Consider the following 20,827-nt stretch of genomic DNA (forward strand, 5'->3'; position numbering starts at 1 on the left):
ATGGATTTGTATATTATTAGTTATCACAAAATGCTGCATCTTCTCAAGGAAGGCAATGTCTTTTCATGAATATTTAGTGAGGTGTTTGTGATACAAGGAAATTTAAATCTTCACCAAAAGCACCAATATTTAAGTACAGATTGAGCGCTCTCTGCTTGATGAACCTTCCTATTAGAGATGGTTCACATTTCTCCCTAATATGTATGATTCATATTGCATTAAATCTCTAAGGGAATGTTTTACAAATATTTCTCCAAGTCCTTTGTAGGGCAAATTTTACATCTTTGTTCCTCAAACTATAGATCAAAGGATTTAACATAGGTATAACCAGGGTGTAAAAAATGGAAGACACCTTATCAGTGTCAGTGGAATGACTGGACTGAGGCTGTACATACATAAATATTAAAGTACCATAGAATACTGTCACCACTGTTAGATGGGAACCACATGTTGAGAAAGCCTTGTACCTGCCCTCTGCAGAGTTCATCCTGAGAACTGCTGTGAGGATAAACATGTAGGACACTAGAACAATAAGGAGAGACACAATCAAATCAAAAGCAGCAAAGATCATAACAATAAATGCGATTTCCTCTGCATGTGAACATAGTAGAGACAGCAAGGGAATACAGTCACAGAAGAAATGATTAATGATATTGTAGCCACAGAAGGATGAAGTAAAAATATTCACTGTGATGAGAAGAGACACAAATGTGCAGTACAGATAAGGCATTGCCATAAGAACCCAACAAACTTTCGGTGACATGAGGACAGTGTAGAGCAGAGGCTTACAGATAGCTACATAGCGGTCATAGGACATTGCAGAGAGAATGAATAGCTCACTACCAATGAATACAAGAAAGAAAGCTAGCTGTGTGGCACAAAGATGAAATGATATTGTATTTTGATCTACAACGAAATTTTCCAACATTTTGGGTCCCACGGCTGTAGAATATCCAAGATCTGTAATAGCCAGGTGTCTGAGAAAGAAATACATGGGTGTTTGCAGGCGTGAGTCCACTTTGGTGAGAACAATGATTCCCAAATTACCTACCATTGAGGTCATGTATATGACAAGAAACAGCCCAAATAATGGGACCTCCAAATCAGAACGGTCAGTGATACCCAATAGGATGAATTCAGTCATCACTGTGAAATTGTGTTCCTTCATTCTCCTGTATCAAAAACAAAGAAACCAAAAACAGTTAATAGCTCTCAAACATTTGGCATATAAAATGTTTTTGTGCAACACCATTAGAATATTATATATTAAAATTCTGTATGAGCATATATTTGTGTGTATATGTGTATGTGCTTGAAAATATACACTTTATAATTTTATCACTGCAGATTCATGAAACATAGTGATTGTTTCAAAATATCCTTAATACATAATAGTATTATATTCATAATGATATTTATAGTATACAGTTTAAAAAGGCTTCCACTAACATGTAATACAACAATGGTATATAAGGCTTTGGAATTCATATTGTGCCCAAGAAAAACTCAATCTGCATTATCAATAGATGTTTTTTGAAAAACTGAGATAGATAAATATAATAGACATACTGTATATGATATCTGGATGGAATAAATAATAAGAGTTATAAAATATACACCTGTTCAAATATGTTTACAGGTGAAAAGTAAAAGAATATTTGAACATAAAAATTTTGTGTATAAAAATTTAGTTCATCTGGGGTCTCAAGCCCCTTCAAGCTCTTTCAGTCCTTTCTCTGACTCCATATGAACAGCAATGCCAACCAACCAGAGCTTCCAGGGATTAAGCCACTACCTAAAGACTATACATGGACTGACCCTGGACTCTGACCTCATAGGTAGCAATGAATATCCTAGTAAGAGCACCAGTGGAAGGGGAAGCCCTGGGTCCTGCTAAGACTGAACCCCCAGTGAACATGATTGTTGGGGGGAGGGCAGTAATGGGGGGAGGATGGGGAGGGGAACACCCATATAGAAGCGGAGGGAGAGGGGTTAGGGGGATGTTTGCCTGGAAACCTGGAAAGGTAATAACAATTGAAATGTAAATAAGAAATATCCAATTTAATAAAGATGGAGAAAAAAATTTAGTTATATGTCAATGTAGAAAAAGAAAAATATTACAGAATCTCAGTTCAACACAAAGAATTAGAAGCAACTAATTACTGTCAAGGGATGTCAGTCTCATTGTTGGTTGCACAACCAAAAATAGTTTTTTTTTCTGAAACTATGCACACATAAACAGCAAAAAATAACTCTCCTAAATTCATCTTTCTTAAGTATGAACTCATTCGAAGTCCTTTGCAATAGACAATTATAGTTCTCTAAGAAAATAAGAGTTAAAAATACAGAAAAAATTTTTAAGCCTATCCCCAAGATTTTCACAATTTTACTATGGACTGTTGAGGAAAATTTTTATAATTTGATCTGTGATATATACACTTTCCATACCTGAGAAGAAATCTGGAAAATAATTTTCCAGATTCTGAGCATTACTGAGGTAGACTATGATAGATACAATAAAAGGAAATCATTAAATAAATGCCAAGTCTCACTACAACATATAAAATAAATTCCCTATGGGGCTACAAAGATACGGAAAACATAATGTTCATCTTTATCAGTTAGTGTATGAAGATTGATAAAAAACTAACAAAAGATAATGATATAGAAAAATATTGTCATTATTTTGGGAAAGATAGAGGAAAAGCAGGCATTGAATGGAGAAAAAATATGCTAATGCGGAGTTAAATGTAATCAGATTTTGTTATAGACATTTAAATTTCATCATCTGATATTTTCTGCAATCAATACATAGTAAGAGGTATTCTATTTTTAACTATCTAATGGTCAAGAGTAATATATGTGTTGCAATCATATCCCTTGATCCCTTGGAAGCTGGAGGAAAGAAGATGAATAATTTGAGATAATACTTAGTTATTTACAGCCTGATATATATGTACATATATATATATATACTGATCTTTAAAAATGTTTTATTAAGGGGGTTGGGGATTTAGCTCAGTGGTAGAGCGCTTGCCTAAGAGGCGCAAGGCCCTGAGTTTGGTTCCCAGCTCCGAAAAAAAGAACCAAAAAATGTTTTATTAATAAAGAAAATTAAATTTCCATATAATCTTTACAACTAGAGATATTCATCGAAAAAGTATAACAATAATAGAAATTAGAGTACCATATTTTTCAATTTCGTATCACATTGTTTCAAAAAATCCCATTACTTGAAAATAATTCAGACAATGTATCATAAACATAGAGGTTAGAAGTCATAATGACTTTGTTTAAACAAAGCTTACCTAGGGTCCACAATTTATCTAAAACTGTATACAGCTTTGTACAGTACCTGGAATAAAGTTAACTGATTATAGAAAAACAAGCTTCTACCTTCAAAGCTCATTCCTAATAGGCAAAAGTAGCATATTTCCATTCTTTGCCAATCTTGTCTTCCATTTCTTATTATAATTCAGAAGTTTAGAATTTAACAGTATGGATGTTTTTGAGACTTATTTTTCTGTATATTGTCAAGTGGCTACATTTATGAATGTGCATTCTGGACATACCTGGAGGCCAGAAAAGGACATTGAACTAGAGCTATAAGCAAATTTCTGCCATACTATGGGTGGTCAGAACCAAATCTGCAACTATGTAAAAGTAGCAAGTGCTCTTAAATGTCCAGGCATTTCTTCAATCCTTTATCTACATTTCTATTGTAAGTACAGAATAAAATTGTTGATGCAAATAAGAAAAAAAGCTCTATACTCTTCTGAAGCAAATCTTTTTCTGTTGTTGGGAAGGAAAATATCACAAAATAATGTTAATTGTTCCATGATCCGCAGAAGTTATTTTCTTTTTTTTTTTTTTTGTTTTTTTATTTATTTATTTTTTTTATTAACTTGAGTATTTCTTATATACATTTCGAGTGTTATTCCCTTTCCCGGTTTCCGGGCAAACATCCCCCTCCCCCCTCCCCTTCCTTATGGGTGTTCCCCTCCCAACCCTCCCCCCATTGCCACCCTCCCCCCATAGACTAGTTCACTGGGGGTTCAGTCTTAGCAGGACCCAGGGCTTCCCCTTCCACTGGTGCTCTTACTAGGATATTCATTGCTACCTATGGGGTCAGAGTCCAGGGTCAGTCCATGTATAGTCTTTAGGTAGTGGCTTAGTCCCTGGAAGCTCTGGTTGCTTGGCATTGTTGTACTTTTGGGGTCTCGAGTCCCTTCAAGCTCTTCCAGTTCTTTCTCTGATTCCTTCAATAGGGGACCTATTCTCAGTTCAGTGGTTTGCTGCTGGCATTCGCCTCTATATTTGCTGTATTCTGGCTGTGTCTCTCAGGAGCGATCTACATCCGGCTCCTGTCGGTCTGCACTTCTTTGCTTCATCCATCTTGTCTAATTGGGTGGCTGTATATGTATGGGCCACATGTGGGGCAGGCTCTGAATGGGTGTTCGTTCAGTCTCTGTTTTAATCTTTGCCTCTCCCTTCCCTGCCAAGGGTATTCTTTTTCCTCATTTAAAGGAGTGAAGCATTCACATTTTGATCATCCGTCTTGAGTTTCGTTTGTTCTAGGGATCTAGGGTAATTCAAGCATTTGGGCTAATAGCCACTTATCAATGAGTGCATACCATGTACGTCTTTCTGTGATTGGGTTAGCTCACTCAGGATGATATTTTCCAGTTCCAACCATTTGCCTACGAATTTCATAAACTCGTTGTTTTTGATAGCTGAGTAATATTCCATTGTGTAGATGTACCACATTTTCTGTATCCATTCCTCTGTTGAAGGGCATCTGGGTTCTTTCCATTTTCTGGCTATTATAAATAAGGCTGCGATGAACATAGTGGAGCACGTGTCTCTTTTATATGTTGAGGCATCTTTTGGGTATATGCCCAAGAGAGGTATAGCTGGATCCTCAGGCAGTTCAATGTCCAATTTTCTGAGGAACCTCCAGACTGATTTCCAGAATGGTTTTACCAGTCTGCAATCCCACCAACAATGGAGGAGTGTTCCTCTTTCTCCACATCCTCGCCAGCATCTGCTGTCACCTGAGTTTTTGATCTTAGCCAATCGCACTGGTGTGAGGTGAAATCTCAGGGTTGTTTTGATTTGCATTTCCCTTATGACTAAAGATGTTGAACATTTCTTTAGGTGTTTCTCAGCCATTCGGCATTCCTCAGCTGTGAATTCTTTGTTTAGCTCTGAACCCCATTTTTTAATAGGGTTATTTGTTTCCCTGCGGTCTAACTTCTTGAGTTCTTTGTATATTTTGGATATAAGGCCTCTATCTGTTGTAGGATTGGTAAAGATCTTTTCCCAATCTGTTGGTTGCCGTTTTGTCATAACCACAGTGTCCTTTGCCTTACAGAAGCTTTGCAGTTTTATGAGATCCCATTTGTCGATTCTTGATCTTAGAGCATAAGCCATTGGTGTTTTGTTCAGGAAATTTTTTCCAGTGCCCATGTGTTCCAGATACTTCCCTAGTTTTTCTTCTATTAGTTTGAGTGTGTCTGGTTTGATGTGGAGGTCCTTGATCCACTTGGACTTAAGCTTTGTACAGGGTGATAAGCATGGATCGATCTGCATTCTTCTACATGTTGCCCTCCAGTTGAACCAGCACCATTTGCTGAAAATGCTATCTTTTTTCCATTTGATGGTTTTGGCTCCTTTGTCAAAAATCAAGTGACCATAGGTGTGTGGGTTCATTTCTGGGTCTTCAATTCTATTCCATTGGTCTATCTGTCTGTCTCTGTACCAATACCATGCAGTTTTTATCACTATTGCTCTGTAATACTGCTTGAGTTCAGGGATAGTGATTCCCCCTGAAGTCCTTTTATTGTTGAGGATAGCTTTAGCTATCCTGGGTTTTTTGTTATTCCAGATGAATTTGCAAATTGTTCTGTCTAACTCTTTGAAGAATTGGATTGGTATTTTGATGGGGATTGCATTGAATCTGTAGATTGCTTTTGGTAAAATGGCCATTTTTACTATATTAATCCTGCCAATCCATGAGCATGGGAGATCTTTCCATCTTCTGAGGTCTTCTTCAATTTCTTTCCTCAGTGTCTTGAAGTTCTTAATGTACAGATCTTTTACTTGCTTGGTTAAAGTCACACCGAGGTACTTTATATTATTTGGGTCTATTATGAAGGGTGTCGTTTCCCTAATTTCTTTCTCGGCTTGTTTCTCTTTTGTATAGAGGAAGGCAACTGATTTATTTGAGTTAATTTTATACCCAGCCCCTTTGCTGAAGTTGTTTATCAGCTTTAGTAGTTCTCTGGTGGAACTTTTGGGATCACTTAAATATACTATCATGTCATCTGCAAATAGTGATATTTTGACTTCTTCTTTTCCGATCTGTATCCCTTTGATCTCCTTTTGTTGTCTGATTGCTCTGGCTAGAACTTCAAGAACTATATTGAATAAGTAGGGAGAGAGTGGGCAGCCTTGTCTAGTCCCTGATTTTAGTGGGATTGCTTCAAGTTTCTCTCCATTTAGTTTAATGTTAGCAACTGGTTTGCTGTATATGGCTTTTACTATGTTTAGGTATGGGCCTTGAATTCCTATTCTTTCCAGGACTTTTATCATGAAGGGGTGTTGAATTTTGTCAAATGCTTTCTCAGCATCTAATGAAATGATCATGTGGTTCTGTTCTTTCAGTTTGTTTATATAATGGATCACGTTGATGGTTTTCCGTATATTAAACCATCCCTGCATGCCTGGGATGAAGCCTACTTGATCATGATGGATGATTGTTTTGATGTGCTCTTGAATTCGGTTTGCCAGAATTTTATTGAGTATTTTTGCGTCGATATTCATAAGGGAAATTGGTCTGAAGTTCTCTTTCTTTGTTGTGTCTTTGTGTGGTTTAGGTATAAGAGTAATTGTGGCTTCGTAGAAGGAATTCGGTAGGGCTCCATCTGTTTCAATTTTGTGGAATAGTTTGGATAATATTGGTATGAGGTCTTCTATGAAGGTTTGATAGAATTCTGCACTAAACCCGTCTGGACCTGGGCTCTTTTTGGTTGGGAGACCTTTAATGACTGCTTCTATTTCCTTAGGAGTTATGGGGTTGTTTAACTGGTTTATCTGTTCCTGATTTAACTTCGATACCTGGTATCTGTCTAGGAAATTGTCCATTTCCTGAAGATTTTCAAATTTTGTTGAATATAGGTTTTTATAGTAAGATCTGATGATTTTTTGAATTTCCTCCGAATCTGTAGTTATGTCTCCCTTTTCATTTCTGATTTTGTTAATTTGGACACACTCTCTGTGTCCTCTCGTTAGTCTGGCTAAGGGTTTATCTATCTTGTTGATTTTCTCAAAGAACCAACTTTTGGTTCTGTTGATTCTTTCTATGGTCCTTTTTGTTTCTACTTGGTTGATTTCAGCTCTGAGTTTGATTATTTCCTGCCTTCTACTCCTCCTGGGTGTATTTGCTTCTTTTTGTTCTAGAGCTTTTAGGTGTGCTGTCAAGCTGCTGACATATGCTCTTTCCTGTTTCTTTCTGCAGGCACTCAGCGCTATGAGTTTTCCTCTTAGCACAGCTTTCATTGTGTCCCATAAGTTTGAGTATGTTGTATCTTCATTTTCATTAAATTCTAAAAAGTTTTTAATTTCTTTCTTTATTTCTTCCTTGACCAGGTTATCATTGAGTAGAGCATTGTTCAATTTCCACGTATATGTGGGCATTCTTCCCTTATTGTTATTGAAGACCAGTTTTAGGCCGTGGTGGTCAGATAGCACGCATGGGATTATTTCTATCTTTCTGTACCTGTTGAGGCCCGTTTTTTGACCAATTATATGGTCAATTTTGGAGAAAGTACCATGAGGAGCTGAGAAGAAGGTATATCCTTTTGCTTTAGGATAGAATGTTCTATAAATATCTGTTAAGTCCATTTGGCTCATGACTTCTCTTAGTCTGTCTACATTACTGTTTAGTTTCTGTTTCCATGATCTGTCCATTGATGAGAGTGGGGTGTTGAAATCTCCCACTATTATTGTGTGAGGTGCAATGTGTGTTTTGAGCTTTAGTAAGGTTTCTTTTACGTATGTAGGTGCCCTTGTATTTGGGGCATAGATATTTAGGATTGAGAGTTCATCTTGGTTGATTTTTCCTTTGATGAATATGAAGTGTCCTTCCTTATCTTTTTTGATGACTTTTAGTTGGAAATTGATTTTATTTGATATTAGAATGGCTACTCCTGCTTGCTTCTTCTGACCATTTGCTTGGAAAGTTGTTTTCCAGCCTTTCACTCTGAGGTAGTGTCTGTCTTTGTCTCTGAGGTGTGTTTCCTGTAGGCAGCAGAATGCAGGGTCCTCGTTGCGTATCCAGTTCGTTAATCTATGTCTTTTTATTGGGGTGTTGAGGCCATTGATATTGAGAGATATTAAGGAATAGTGATTATTGTTTCCCTTTATATTCATATTTGGATGTGAGGTTATGTTTGTGTGCTTTCATTCTCTTTGTTTTGTTGCCAAGACGATTAGTTTCTTGCTTCTTCTAGGGTATAGCTTGCCTCCTTATGTTGGGCTTTACCATTTATTATCCTTTGTAGTGCTGGATTTGTAGAAAGATATTGTGTAAATTTGGTTTTGTCATGGAATATCTTGGTTTCTCCATCAATGTTAATTGAGAGTTTTGCTGGATACAGTAACCTGGGCTGGCATTTGTGTTCTCTTAGTGTCTGTATGACATCAGTCCAGGATCTTCTGGCCTTCATAGTTTCTGGCGAGAAGTCTGGTGTGATTCTGATAGGTCTGCCTTTATATGTTACTTGACCTTTTTCCCTTACTGCTTTTAATATTCTTTCTTTATTTTGTGCGTTTGGTGTTTTGACAATTATGTGACGGGAGGTGTTTCTTTTCTGGTCCAATCTATTTGGAGTTCTGTAGGCTTCTTGTATGTCTATGGGTATCTCTTTTTTTAGGTTAGGGAAGTTTTCTTCTATGATTTTGTTGAAGATATTTACTGGTCCTTTGAGCTGGGAGTCTTCACTCTCTTCTATACCTATTATCCTTAGGTTTGATCTTCTCATTGAGTCCTGGATTTCCTGTATGTTTTGGACCAGTAGCTTTTTCCGCTTTACATTATCTTTGACAGTTGAGTCAATGATTTCTATGGAATCTTCTGCTCCTGAGATTCTCTCTTCCATCTCTTGTATTCTGTTGGTGAAGCTTGTATCTACAGCTCCTTGTCTCTTCTTTTGGTTTTCTATATCCAGGGTTGTTTCCATGTGTTCTTTCTTGATTGCTTCTATTTCCATTTTTAATTCCTTCAACTGTTTGATTGTGTTTTCCTGGAATTCTTTCAGGGATTTTTGCGATTCCTCTCTGTAGGCTTTTACTTGTTTATTAATGTTTTCCTGTGCTTCCCTAAGTGTGTTCATGTCTTTCTTGAAGTCCTCCAGCATCATGATCAAATATGATTTTGAAACTAGATCTTGCTTTTCTGGTGTGTTTGGATATTCCATGTTTGTTTTGGTGGGAGAATTGGGCTCCGATGATGGCATGTAGTCTTGGTTTCTGTTGCTTGGGTTCCTGCGCTTGCCTCTCGCCATCAGATTATCTCTAGTGTTACTTTGTTCTGCTGTTTCTGACAGTGGCTAGACTGTCCTATAAGCCTGTGTGTCAGGAGTGCTGTAGACCTGTTTTCCTCTCTTTCAGTCAGTTATGGGGACAGAGTGTTCTGCTTTCGGGCGTGTGGTTTTTCCTCTCTACAGGTCTACAGCTGTTCCTGTGGGCCTGTGTCTTGAGTTCACCAGGCAGCTTTCTTGCAGCAGAAAAGTTGGTCTTACCTGTGGTCCCGAGGCTCAAGTTCGCTCGTGGGGTGCTGCCCACGGGCTCTCTGCAGCGGCAGCAACCAGGAAGACCTGTGCCGCCCCTTCCGGGAGCTTCAGTGCACCAGGGTTCCAGATGGTCTTTGGCTTTTTCCTCTGGAGTCCGAGATGTGTGTGCAGGGAGCAGTCTCTTCTGGTTTCCCAGGCTTGTCCGCCTCTCTGAAGGTTTAGCTCTCCCTCCCACGGGATTTGGGTGCAGAGAACTCTTTATCCGGTCTGTTTCCTTCAGGGTCCGGCGGGGTCCTGCCGCTCCTGGGCCCTCCCCCACGGGAGCCCAGAGGCCTTATACAGTTTCCTCTTGGGCCAGGGATGTGGGCAGGGGTGAGCAGTGTTGGTGGTCTCTTCCGCTCTGCAACCTCAGGAGTGCCCACCTGACCAGGCGGTTGGGTTTCTCTCTCACCGGGTCTGGGAGCAGAGAGCTGCTGCGGGCCGGGATCCGCGGGTCCAGAAGTTATTTTCAAAGAAAAAATATAAAATTTGTATTTTTTATTTTTAAATGGTGGTGATAATGTAATTAAAAATAGTTTTATATATGTGTAGGGTTCTTTTTGTTTGTTTGCATATGTTGTGTGTGTGTGTGTGTGCGTGTGTGTGTGTGTGTGTGTGTGTGTGTCTTTTGTCAGGTTTTAGTTATAAATATTTGTTGAATAGGTAGTTTGTGTTGAGCATCAGGATGAATTCTAACATAATTCTGAGACTGTTGCAAAATTTGGCCCTTCTCTTTTCAGCGTGACCCAAATAAACACTATTTTTGATTCTATGTAAGCTTTCATAATATTTTGGGGCTGGTTAACTTTAAATGAATTATTCTAAATAGTATAGATGCCAATGTACAATTTCAAGTTCATTTAAATTGTTTGTTTTGTGCAGTAAATTATCAGAAATTTGTTGTGCAAAATCCTGGGGTAACAATGGGAAATCTTATCAAATCATTATAAAAGAGAGACCACCGGCTTTGGTATCATACAATTAAGGATAATTAAAACTCCTTTTGAATGTAAAAATGATATATTAAAAAAACAAAATTACATTCTGTTTCTTCTTGTGATTCTACATTGCATTATTATATAGATATAATATATTTAATGTGTTTATGTATATTAAATGTTATATATATTCTTACATTCACTTATATAACATCCATTCATATGAATGTTAAAGTCATTTTTTAAGTCTTCAGTGAAATATAGCTGACAAAAAGTCCACATGTTTTGTAGCACATTATTCTGAAAAAAAATCTAAATACAACTAATAGTGCACTGGTTAATAAGTATAGCATGATATCAGAACGATACATCAAATAAATAGCTATTATTTCAGGCCAAAAATTATAACCAACAATATCCTTAATTTTTAAAAATATTTTCGCAGAAGAAATTGGAAGGACAACTGTCTCTAAATATAATCAAAATTTTACACAATTATGCATACAGCTGAGGATATTAATTGCATTTAGAGGAAACACTCTACATGAATGTTACTACTTGGGAAAGATTCTTACTCTTATTCAACTGTTGATCCATCTACACTTCTTCCTTATAGATGAACAAACATCAGATCATAACATTGGGGAATTGCCTTAGGTAAATGCAGATTTATCCAAGGCTTAGGTCTTGCTTTTGGTTCTCATTGAAGTTGTATTTGTAATCATGAAGCACAACACTGTAAGCTGCATCTAATAAACATTTATGGTCAACTATATAAAAGAAGATAACGGTGTTTTATCTCAGCTATATTTAAATTTAATGGAAAGAAATATATTGCTGTTCATATTTTACTGTTCATAAAGAGAAACGTTTATCTTTTAACACTGTGATCAAGAAAAAAATTAGTTCCCACATTAAAAACAAGGCATTGTGCCATTATCATAGACTGGAATATTTTTAAAAATCCTTTGATACTGACAATGTGTTAGCATTTAAAAAATTAACAGTGAGTCTCACACAAACCTCCATTTACCCATTTACGAATGAATGATAAGGAACACGGATTTACAATCTCTAAAGACCTAAGTGTTCACAAGGATGTTGAATGTATTCATGTTCCTCTAACACAGAAAAAAACTAACAAAAAAGCTCCCACCATGCTATCTCTGCTTCTAAATCAATGCTTTCGGACCATTTCTGTCATAGTTTCATATAAAATGATATGCAGACATGTATGGTTTTCAAAATGAAATAACATATGTCATTTTTCCACACCAAGGGTGAGAATAATCTTTGTTAACTTAATTGTAGGAAGAGCAAATAAAGATGAAGAAGAGCAGATGGGTCTGACTACTGCTGCATATCATGGAATAGAAGGAAGCACTTACCCTACCCAGTCTGGACACAGCAGCAGGTAACCAGTACCACTGATACTAAACACATAGAGAACCTCAGGAAAAAGTTTGGTTTTGTTACCTGGAAAGAGACTTCTCCCCTAATTATTTGATTTGGTCCTTAAATGGAACTTTTAAGATAATTTATACTTTTTCAACTTCAGAGACTTCCCCCCTAAAGAATTACTGAGTAATTTGTTAATTACCCTGGAGTATTTCATATGGTCCAATAATTGTTAGGGACAAAAACTTCTTTCTTTCTCTAATAAAACCTGTTTCTGAGTTTGGTCCAAAAATATCAGCAGTTTCAAACAGGCCATTACTCTGCTTTAAACGAGTTGTGCTGTCATATGTAATAAGGAAAGTAATATTATGGACAGCACCCCAAATGAAGTATATCAGTGCCACCTGCCCATTTATCCTTATGTCTAGAGAAATGCCACCTTAGAAAATCAAATATTGCATTCAAAGGAACAGGTTCTGAGAAATGATAGTTCATTAATATACACAGGATATCAGTTATTAAAATAATGTACTGAAATAATCTGTTAAGAAGTTTGCTATATTACTGTACTATGTGTGAAATACTAAAGGTAACAATTTGATGTTTAGCGTAATAAAATGCAATGAAAAAGGCAAGTTAAGTCCTATTATGCATGCTAAAATATATGTGCACCTTTCCTGTGAAAGTTGGGCATAAGTATCTACTGACATATCTCTGAAAAAAGCCTTTTTAATTGTCAAAGCATTTACTGATAACAGTGTAGGGGACTTTGACTGCAATGTCCATATATGTCAGACTTGCCCAGGAACATTAGGAGCAAGATGAGCTGCCATTATCTGCAGAGAGAAGCTATCAATACAGTGAATGCTGGTGATACAAATAGATGATGTCTTAGTGCCTAATAATGATTCTATAAAATTCCTAAATTTATAATATTAATTATTGAGCCCATTATAAAAAGGGCTGCAATTAGAACTCTGCAAGCCTTCACAAGTCATGATTTAATTGCAATAGATAGAAAGCAGGATTATAACAGATTCACAATTAACCATTTGTTTCAGGAAAACTGTGAAACGATTACCTGGTAAATAAAGGTCACAAATGGAATGAATAATATATTGTAGGTTCAGTTCAAGGACAGGAGATATAATGTTGACTGGATATATCTAGACAAAACTTCAGTACTAACAAGAAACTAGGGAGATGATTTGCTTCCTAACTCAGACATTAGAATTATTGATTTAAACTCTTAATAAAACTGTAGAGCTAATGAAGATACTGAATGTTTATTTAGATATTACTCTATTTTTAACATTTTTATTAGTTTTTTTAAATTTACATTTTAAATGATATCCCCTTTCACGGTTTCCCGTCCATAAACCACCTATCATATACCCCCTCACCCTTCTATGAGGGTGTTCCCCCACCTAATCCCCACCTGTTCCAGCCTCCCAGCACTGAAATTCCCCTGCAAGGGTAGGGTCCAGCCTTGGTAGGACCAAGGACTTCTCTTCCCACTGTTACCAAACATGGCCATACTCTGTTAAATAGGCAGCTAGAGCCATGGGTCTGTCCATGTGTACTCTGGTTGGTGGTTTAGTTCCTGGGAGCTCTGGTTGATTGGCATTGCTGTACTTACCAGGTTCCCAACACCTTCAGCTCCTTCAATCCTTTCTCTAACTGCTCCAATGGGGATTCTGACTCAGTTCAATGGTTGGCTGCCAGCATTCACCACTATGTTTGTCATGCTGTAGTAGAACCTCTCAGGAGACAGATGTATCAAACTCCTGTCATCATGCATTTCTTGGCATTGGAAATAGTGTCTTGGTTTGGTGACTGTATGTATAAGGGCTAGATTCCCAGGTGGTGCAGACTCTGGATGGCCTTTCTTTTGGTCTCTGCTCTAAACTTTGCCTCCATATATCCTTTTATGAATATGTTTGTTCTTTCTAAGAAGAACTAAAACATCTGCAGTTTGCTATTTCTTCTCTTGAGCATCAAGTGGTCTATAGATTGTATCTTGGGTAATCTGAGCTTTACTGGCTAATATCCACTGATCAGTGAGTGCATACCATGTGTGTTTTTTGTGATAGGGTTACCTCACTCAGAATATTTTCTAGTTCTATGAATTTTATGAAGCCATTGATTTTAATAACTGTGTAGTATGCCATTGTATAGATGTACCACATTTCCTGTTTCCATTCTTCTGTTGAAGTACATCTCTTTTTTTCCAGATTGTGGCTATTATAAATAAGGCTGCTATAAACATAGTAGAGCATGTGTCCTTGCTATATGTTGGAGCATCATTTGAGTATATGCCCAAGAGTGGTATAGCAAGGTCCTAAGGTAGTACTATGTTCAATTTTCTGAGGAACATCCAGGAAGATTTATAGAGTTGTTGTATCAGCTTAATATACCACCACAAATAGAGGCGAGTTCTCTTTCTTCACATCATGCCCAGCATCTGTTGTTAGATTTTAGTCATTCTGACAGCTATATGTAGGGAGCTGCGATGTGCCGCGCCTCAAAGATGGCGCTGGTTTCCGCCTTCCACCCTCCCAACCGTGAGCGCTCCTTATAGTAAACAAGTCCTTATTTGGCTATGCCTGCCTGGCCTGCTAGCTTCCCCATAGTGACAGCCTATCTGCATGAACCACGTGGCTTGCTAGGATTTGCCAGCGCTAGCTATTTAAGTGTGGTGCGGGGGCTCCCTGGGGTCAGAAGATTGTATCAAGGTTCCTGAGTAAAACTGCTTGAAGAAGATCTCCTCTGGTCGTGTCTTCCTTGCTGGTCGAGGTTGGACGCGCATGTATAAGGTGGAATCTCAGAGATTTTGGTATGCATTTCTTACATGATTGAGAGTATTGAACATTGCTTTAGGTACTTCTCAATCATTTGATATTCCTAAGCTGAGAATTCTTTGTTTAGCTCTGTACCCTATTTTTAAAATAGGATTCTTTGATTCTTTAGAGTCTAACTTCTTGAGTACTTTGTATATACTGGATATCAGCCCTCTATTGGATGTAAGATAGGTAAAGGTCCCCGCTCCCAAACCCCATGGGAAAGAGAGCTCACCGCCCAGAGAGGTGGGCATTCCTGAGACTGCAGGGCAGGAGAGATCGCCAATACTGCCCACTCCAGCCCATATCCCTGGCCCAAGAGGAAACTTTATAGGGTCTCTGGGAACAGAAAGATAGGGGCACTCAACACTGCAGTCCAGACAAGGCCCTGATCTGAAGGGACCGTGTCAAATAGCTCCCTGCACCCAAATCCCATGGAAGGGAGAGGTAGACCTTCAGAGGGGCAGACATGCCTGGAAGCCAGAGGAGACTACTCTCTGCCCACATTACTGATTCTAGAGGAAAATGCCTAGTGCCATCTGGGCCCCCTGTGCACTGGGTCCTGAGCGAAGGTGGGGCAGGCGCTGCCCTCATTGAGACCTGAAACCCAGATCTGAGTAGCGACTCCAGGCCTGAGAAAAGAGGTAAGACCAAATTTTCTACTCAAAGTGACCTGCCTGGTGGACTCAGCACACACACCCATGGGAACACATGAAGACCAGTAGACAGGAAGGACTACACGCCTGAAAGAAGATCACTCTGTTCCCATAACTGGCTGAAAGAGAACAGGAAAACAGGTCTACAGCATTCCTGACACACAGGCATATAGGACAGTCTAACCACTGTCAAAATTGCAGAACAGGGTAACACCAGAGACAATCTGATGGCAAGAGGCAAGTGCAGGAAGCTAAGCAACAGAAACCAAGAGTATTTGGCATTATCAGAGCCCATTTTTCACACCAAAGAAAATACTGGAACACACCAGAAAAGTAAGATTTAGATTTAAAATCACATTTTTTTATAATGGTGGTGGACTTTAAGTAAGACATAAAGAACTCCATTAAAGAAATGCAGGGAAACACAAATAAACAAGTAGAAGCCCTTAGAGAGGAAACACAAAAATCCCTGAAAGAATAACAGGAAAACACAACCAAACAGGTGAATGAATTGAAAATGGAAATAGAAACAATACAGAAAGCACAAAGGGAGATAACCCTGGATATAGAAAACCAAAGGAAGAGACAAGGAGCCGTAGATACAAGCATCACCAACAGAATACAAGAGATAGAAGAGAGAAACTCAGGAGCAGAAGATTCCATAGAAATCATTGACAGAATTGGCAAAGATAATGTAAAATGGAAAAAGATACTGGCCCAAAACATACAGGAAATCCAGGACACAATGAGAAAATCAAACCTAAGGATAATAGATATAGAAGAGAGTGAAGACTCCCAACTCAAAGGACCAGCAAATATCTACAACAAAATCAAAGAAGAAAAGTTCCCTAACCTAAAGAAAGAGAAGCCCATAAACCTACAAGAAGCCTACAGAACTCCAAATAGATTGGACTAGAAAAGAAACTCCTCCTGTAACATAATAGTCAAAACACCAGATGCACAAAATAAAGAATATTAAAAGCAGTAAGGGAAAAATGTCAAGTAACATATAAAGGCAGACCTATGAGAATTACACTAGACTTCTCACCAGAGACTATGAAAGCCAGAAGATCCTGGAGAGATGTCATACAGACCCTAAGAGAACACAAATGCCAGCCCAGGATACTGTGTCCAGCAAAATTCTCAATAAAGATATATGGAGAAACCAAGATATTCCATGACAAAATCAAATTTACACACTCTCTTTCTACAAATCCAGCCCTACAAAGGATAATAAATGTAAAGCCCAAAACAGGGAGGCAGCTACACCATAGACAAAGCAAGAAACTAATCGCTTTGCAACAAAACAAAGAGAAGACAAGCACAAATATAATCTCACATCCAAACACGAATATAACAGGAAGCAACAATCACTATTCCTTAATATCTCTCAATATCAATGGACTCAATTCCCCAATAAAAAGACACAGATTAACAAACTGGAGCAATGAGGACCCAACATTTTGCTGCCTACTGGAAACATACCTCAGAGACAAAGATAGACACTACCTCAGAGTAAAAGGCTGAAAAAAAATTTCCAAGCAAATGGTCTGAAGAAGCAAACTGGAGTAGCCTTTCTAATATCGAATAAAATCGATTTTCATCCAAAAGTCAGCAAAAAAGATAAGGAAGGACACTTCATATTCATCACGAGAAAAATCCACCAAGATGAACTCTCAATCCTGAATATCTATGCTTCAAATACAAGGGCACCTACATACATAAAAGAAACCTTACTAAAACTCAAAGCACACATTGCACCTCATACAATAATAGTAGGAGATTTCAACACCCCACTTTCATCAATGGACAGAACATGGAAACAGAAATTAAACAGAGACATAGACAGACTAAGAAAAGTCATGGACCAAATGGATTTAACAGATATGTATAGAACATTCTATCCTAAAACAAAAGGATATACCTTCTTCTCACCACCTCATGGTACTTTCTCCAAAATTGACCATATAATCAGTCATAAAACAGGCCTCAACAGATAGAGTAAGGTAGAAATAATCCAATGCATCCTATCAGCTACCACGGGCTAAAGCTGGTCTTCAATAAAAATAAGGAAAGAATGCCCACATATACATGGAAGTTGAATAATGCTCTACTCAATGATAACCTGGTCAAGGAAATAATAAATAAAGAAATTAAAAGTTTCTTAGAATTTAATGAAAATGAAGGTACAACATACCCAAACTCATGGGACACAATGAAAGCTGTGCTAAGAGAAAAACACATAGCTCACAGTGCCTGTAGAAAGAAACAGGAGAGAGTGTATATCAGCAGCTTGACAGCATACCTAAAAGCTCTAGAACCAAAAGAAGCAAATACACCCAGGAGGAGTAGAAGGCAGGAAATAATCAAACTCAGAACTAAAACAAACCAAGTAGAAACAAAAAAGGACCATAGAAAGAACAAAACATCAACAGAGCCAAAATTTTTCTTTGACAAAATCAACAAGATAGATAAACCCTTAGCCAGACTAACCAGAGGACACAGAGAGTGTGTCCAAATTATCAAAATTGGAAATGAAAAGGGAGGCAAAACAACAGATCCTACTACTTAAGCCTATATTCAACAAACCTTGAAAATCTGTAGGAAATGGACAATGTCCTAGACAGATACCAGGTACCGAAGTTAAATCAGGAACAAATAAACCATTTAAACATCCCCTTAACTCCTAAATAAATAGAAGCATTCATTAAAAGTCTCCCAATCAAAAAGAGCCCAGGTCCAGATGGGTTCAGTGCAGAAATCTATCAGACCTTCAGAGAAGACCTCATATTAATACTATCCAAATTATTTCACAAAATTGAAGCAGATGGAGTGCTAACTAATTCCTTCTATGAAGCCACAATTACTCTTTTATCTAAACCACGCAAAGACCCAACAAAGAAAGAGAACTTCAGACCAATTTCCCTTATGAATATTGATGCAAAGATACTCAATAAAATTCTTGCCATCTGAATCCAAGAGCACATCAAAATTATCATCCATCTTGATCAAGTAGGCTTCATTCCAGGAATGCGGGGATGGTTTAATATATGGAAAACCATCAATGTAACCCACTATATAAACAAACTGAAGATAAAAACCACATGACCATTTCATTAGATGCTGAGAAAGCATTTGACAAAATTCAACACCCCTTCATGATAAAAGTCCTGGAAAGAACAGGAATTGAGGGTCCATACGTAAACATAGTAAAAGTCATATACAACAAACCAAAAGCCAATATTAAAGTAAATGGAGAGAAACTTGATTTGCAGATGATAGGATTGTATACTTAAGTGATCCCAAAAGTTCCACCAGAGAACTACTAAACCTGATAAACACCTTCAGTAAAGTGGCTGGGTATAAAATTATCTCAAATAAATCAGTAGCCTTCCTCTACACAAAAGAGAAACAAGCCGAGAAAGAAAGTGGGGTAAAGACACCCTTCATAACAGTCCCAAATAATATAAAATACCTCTGTGTGACTTTAACCAAGCAAGTGAAAGATCTGTATGATAAGAGCTTCAATCCTCTGAAGAAAGAAATTTAAGATCTCAGAAGATGGAAAGATCTCCCAAGCTCATGGATTGGCAGGATTGATATAGTAAAAATGGCCATTTTATCAAAAGTGATCTACAGATTCAATGTAATCCCCATCAAAATACCAATCCAATTCTTAAGAGAGTTAGACAAAACAATTTCCAAATTCATCTGGAATAACAAAAAGCCCAGGATAGCTAAAACTATCCTCAACAATGAAAGGACTTCTGGGTGAATCATTATTCCTGAACTCAAGCAGTATTACAGAGCAATAGTGATAAAAACTGTATGGTATTTGTACAGAGACAGACAGATAGACCAGTGGAATAGAATTGAAGACCCAGAAATGAACCCAAACACCTATGTTCACTTGATTTTTGACAAAGGAGCCAAAACCACCCAATGGAAAAAAGATAGCATTTTCAGCAAATGGTGCTGGTTCAACTGGAGGTCAGCATGTAGAAGAATGCATATCGATCCATTCTTATCACCCTGTACAAAGCTTAAGTCCGTGTAGATCAAGGACATTCACATCAAACCAGATATACTCAAACTAATAGACGAAAAAGTGGGGAAGAAACTTGAACACATGGGCACTGGAGAAAATTTCCTGAACAAAACACAAATGGCATATGCTCTAAGATCAAGAATCTGCAAATGGGATCATAAAACTGCAAAGCTTCTGTAAGGCAAAAGACATTTGTTAGGACAAAACGGCAACAAACAGATTTGGAAAAGATCTTGACCAATCCTACAACCGATAGAGGGATTACATCCAAAATATACAAAGAACTCATGAAGTTAGACTGCAGGGAGACAAATAACCCTATTAAAAATGGGGTTCAGAGCTAAACAAAGAATTCACAGGTCGGGAATGTTGAATGGCTGAGAAACACCTAAAGAAATGTTCAACATCTTTAGTCATAAGGGAAATGCAAATCAAAACAACCCTGAGATTGCACCTCACACCAGTCAGAATGTCTAAGATCAAAAACTCAGGTGACAGCAGATGCTGGTGAGGATGTGGAGAAAGAGGAACACTCCTCCATTGTTGGTGGGATTGCAGACTGATACAACCATTCTGGAAATCAGTCTGAAAATTGGACTTTGAAGTACCTGAGGACCCAGCTATACCTCTCTTGGGCAGATACCCAAAAGATGCCCCAACATATAACAAAGACACATGCTCAACTATGTTCATAGCAGTCTTATTTATAATAGCCAGAAGCTGGAAAGAATCCAAATGCCCGTCAACAGAAGAATGGATACAGAAAATGTGGTACATCTACACAATGGAATACTACTCAGCTATCATAAACAATGACTTTATGAAATTCACTGGCAAATGGATGGAACTGGAAAATATCATCCTGAGTGAGGTAACCCAATCACAGAAAAACACCCATGGTATGCACTCATTGATAAGCGGATATTAGCCCAAATTCTCGAATTACCATAGATGCACAGAACACATGAAACTCAAGAAGGATAACCAAAATGTGAATGCTTCACTCCTTCTTTAAAAGGAGAACAAGAATACCCCCAAGTTTAGAAGAGAGGCAGAAGGAACACCCATTCAGAGCCTGTCCCACATGTGGCACATACATATACAGCCACCCAAC

General features: G+C 37.9%; 1 protein-coding gene across 1 annotated transcript; it reads right to left on the reverse strand.

The window, feature by feature from the left end:
- Window positions 1–226: 226 nt before the first annotated feature.
- Or8k40 (olfactory receptor family 8 subfamily K member 40) lies at window positions 227–1,168 on the reverse strand. Its single transcript, NM_001000314.1, has one exon. The coding sequence runs from the start codon at window positions 1,166–1,168 to the stop codon at window positions 227–229; it is 942 nt and encodes a 313-aa protein (NP_001000314.1).
- Window positions 1,169–20,827: the final 19,659 nt, after the last annotated feature.

This window comes from Rattus norvegicus, chromosome 3 (assembly GCF_036323735.1).
Source record: "Rattus norvegicus strain BN/NHsdMcwi chromosome 3, GRCr8, whole genome shotgun sequence".
NCBI classification, from domain to species: domain Eukaryota; kingdom Metazoa; phylum Chordata; class Mammalia; order Rodentia; family Muridae; genus Rattus; species Rattus norvegicus.

What these genes read in the sequence shown, in the direction of transcription:
- Or8k40 (NM_001000314.1), bottom strand. Translation starts at nt 1,168, where the DNA reads ATGAAGGAACACAATTTCACAGTGATGACTGAATTCATCCTATTGGGT.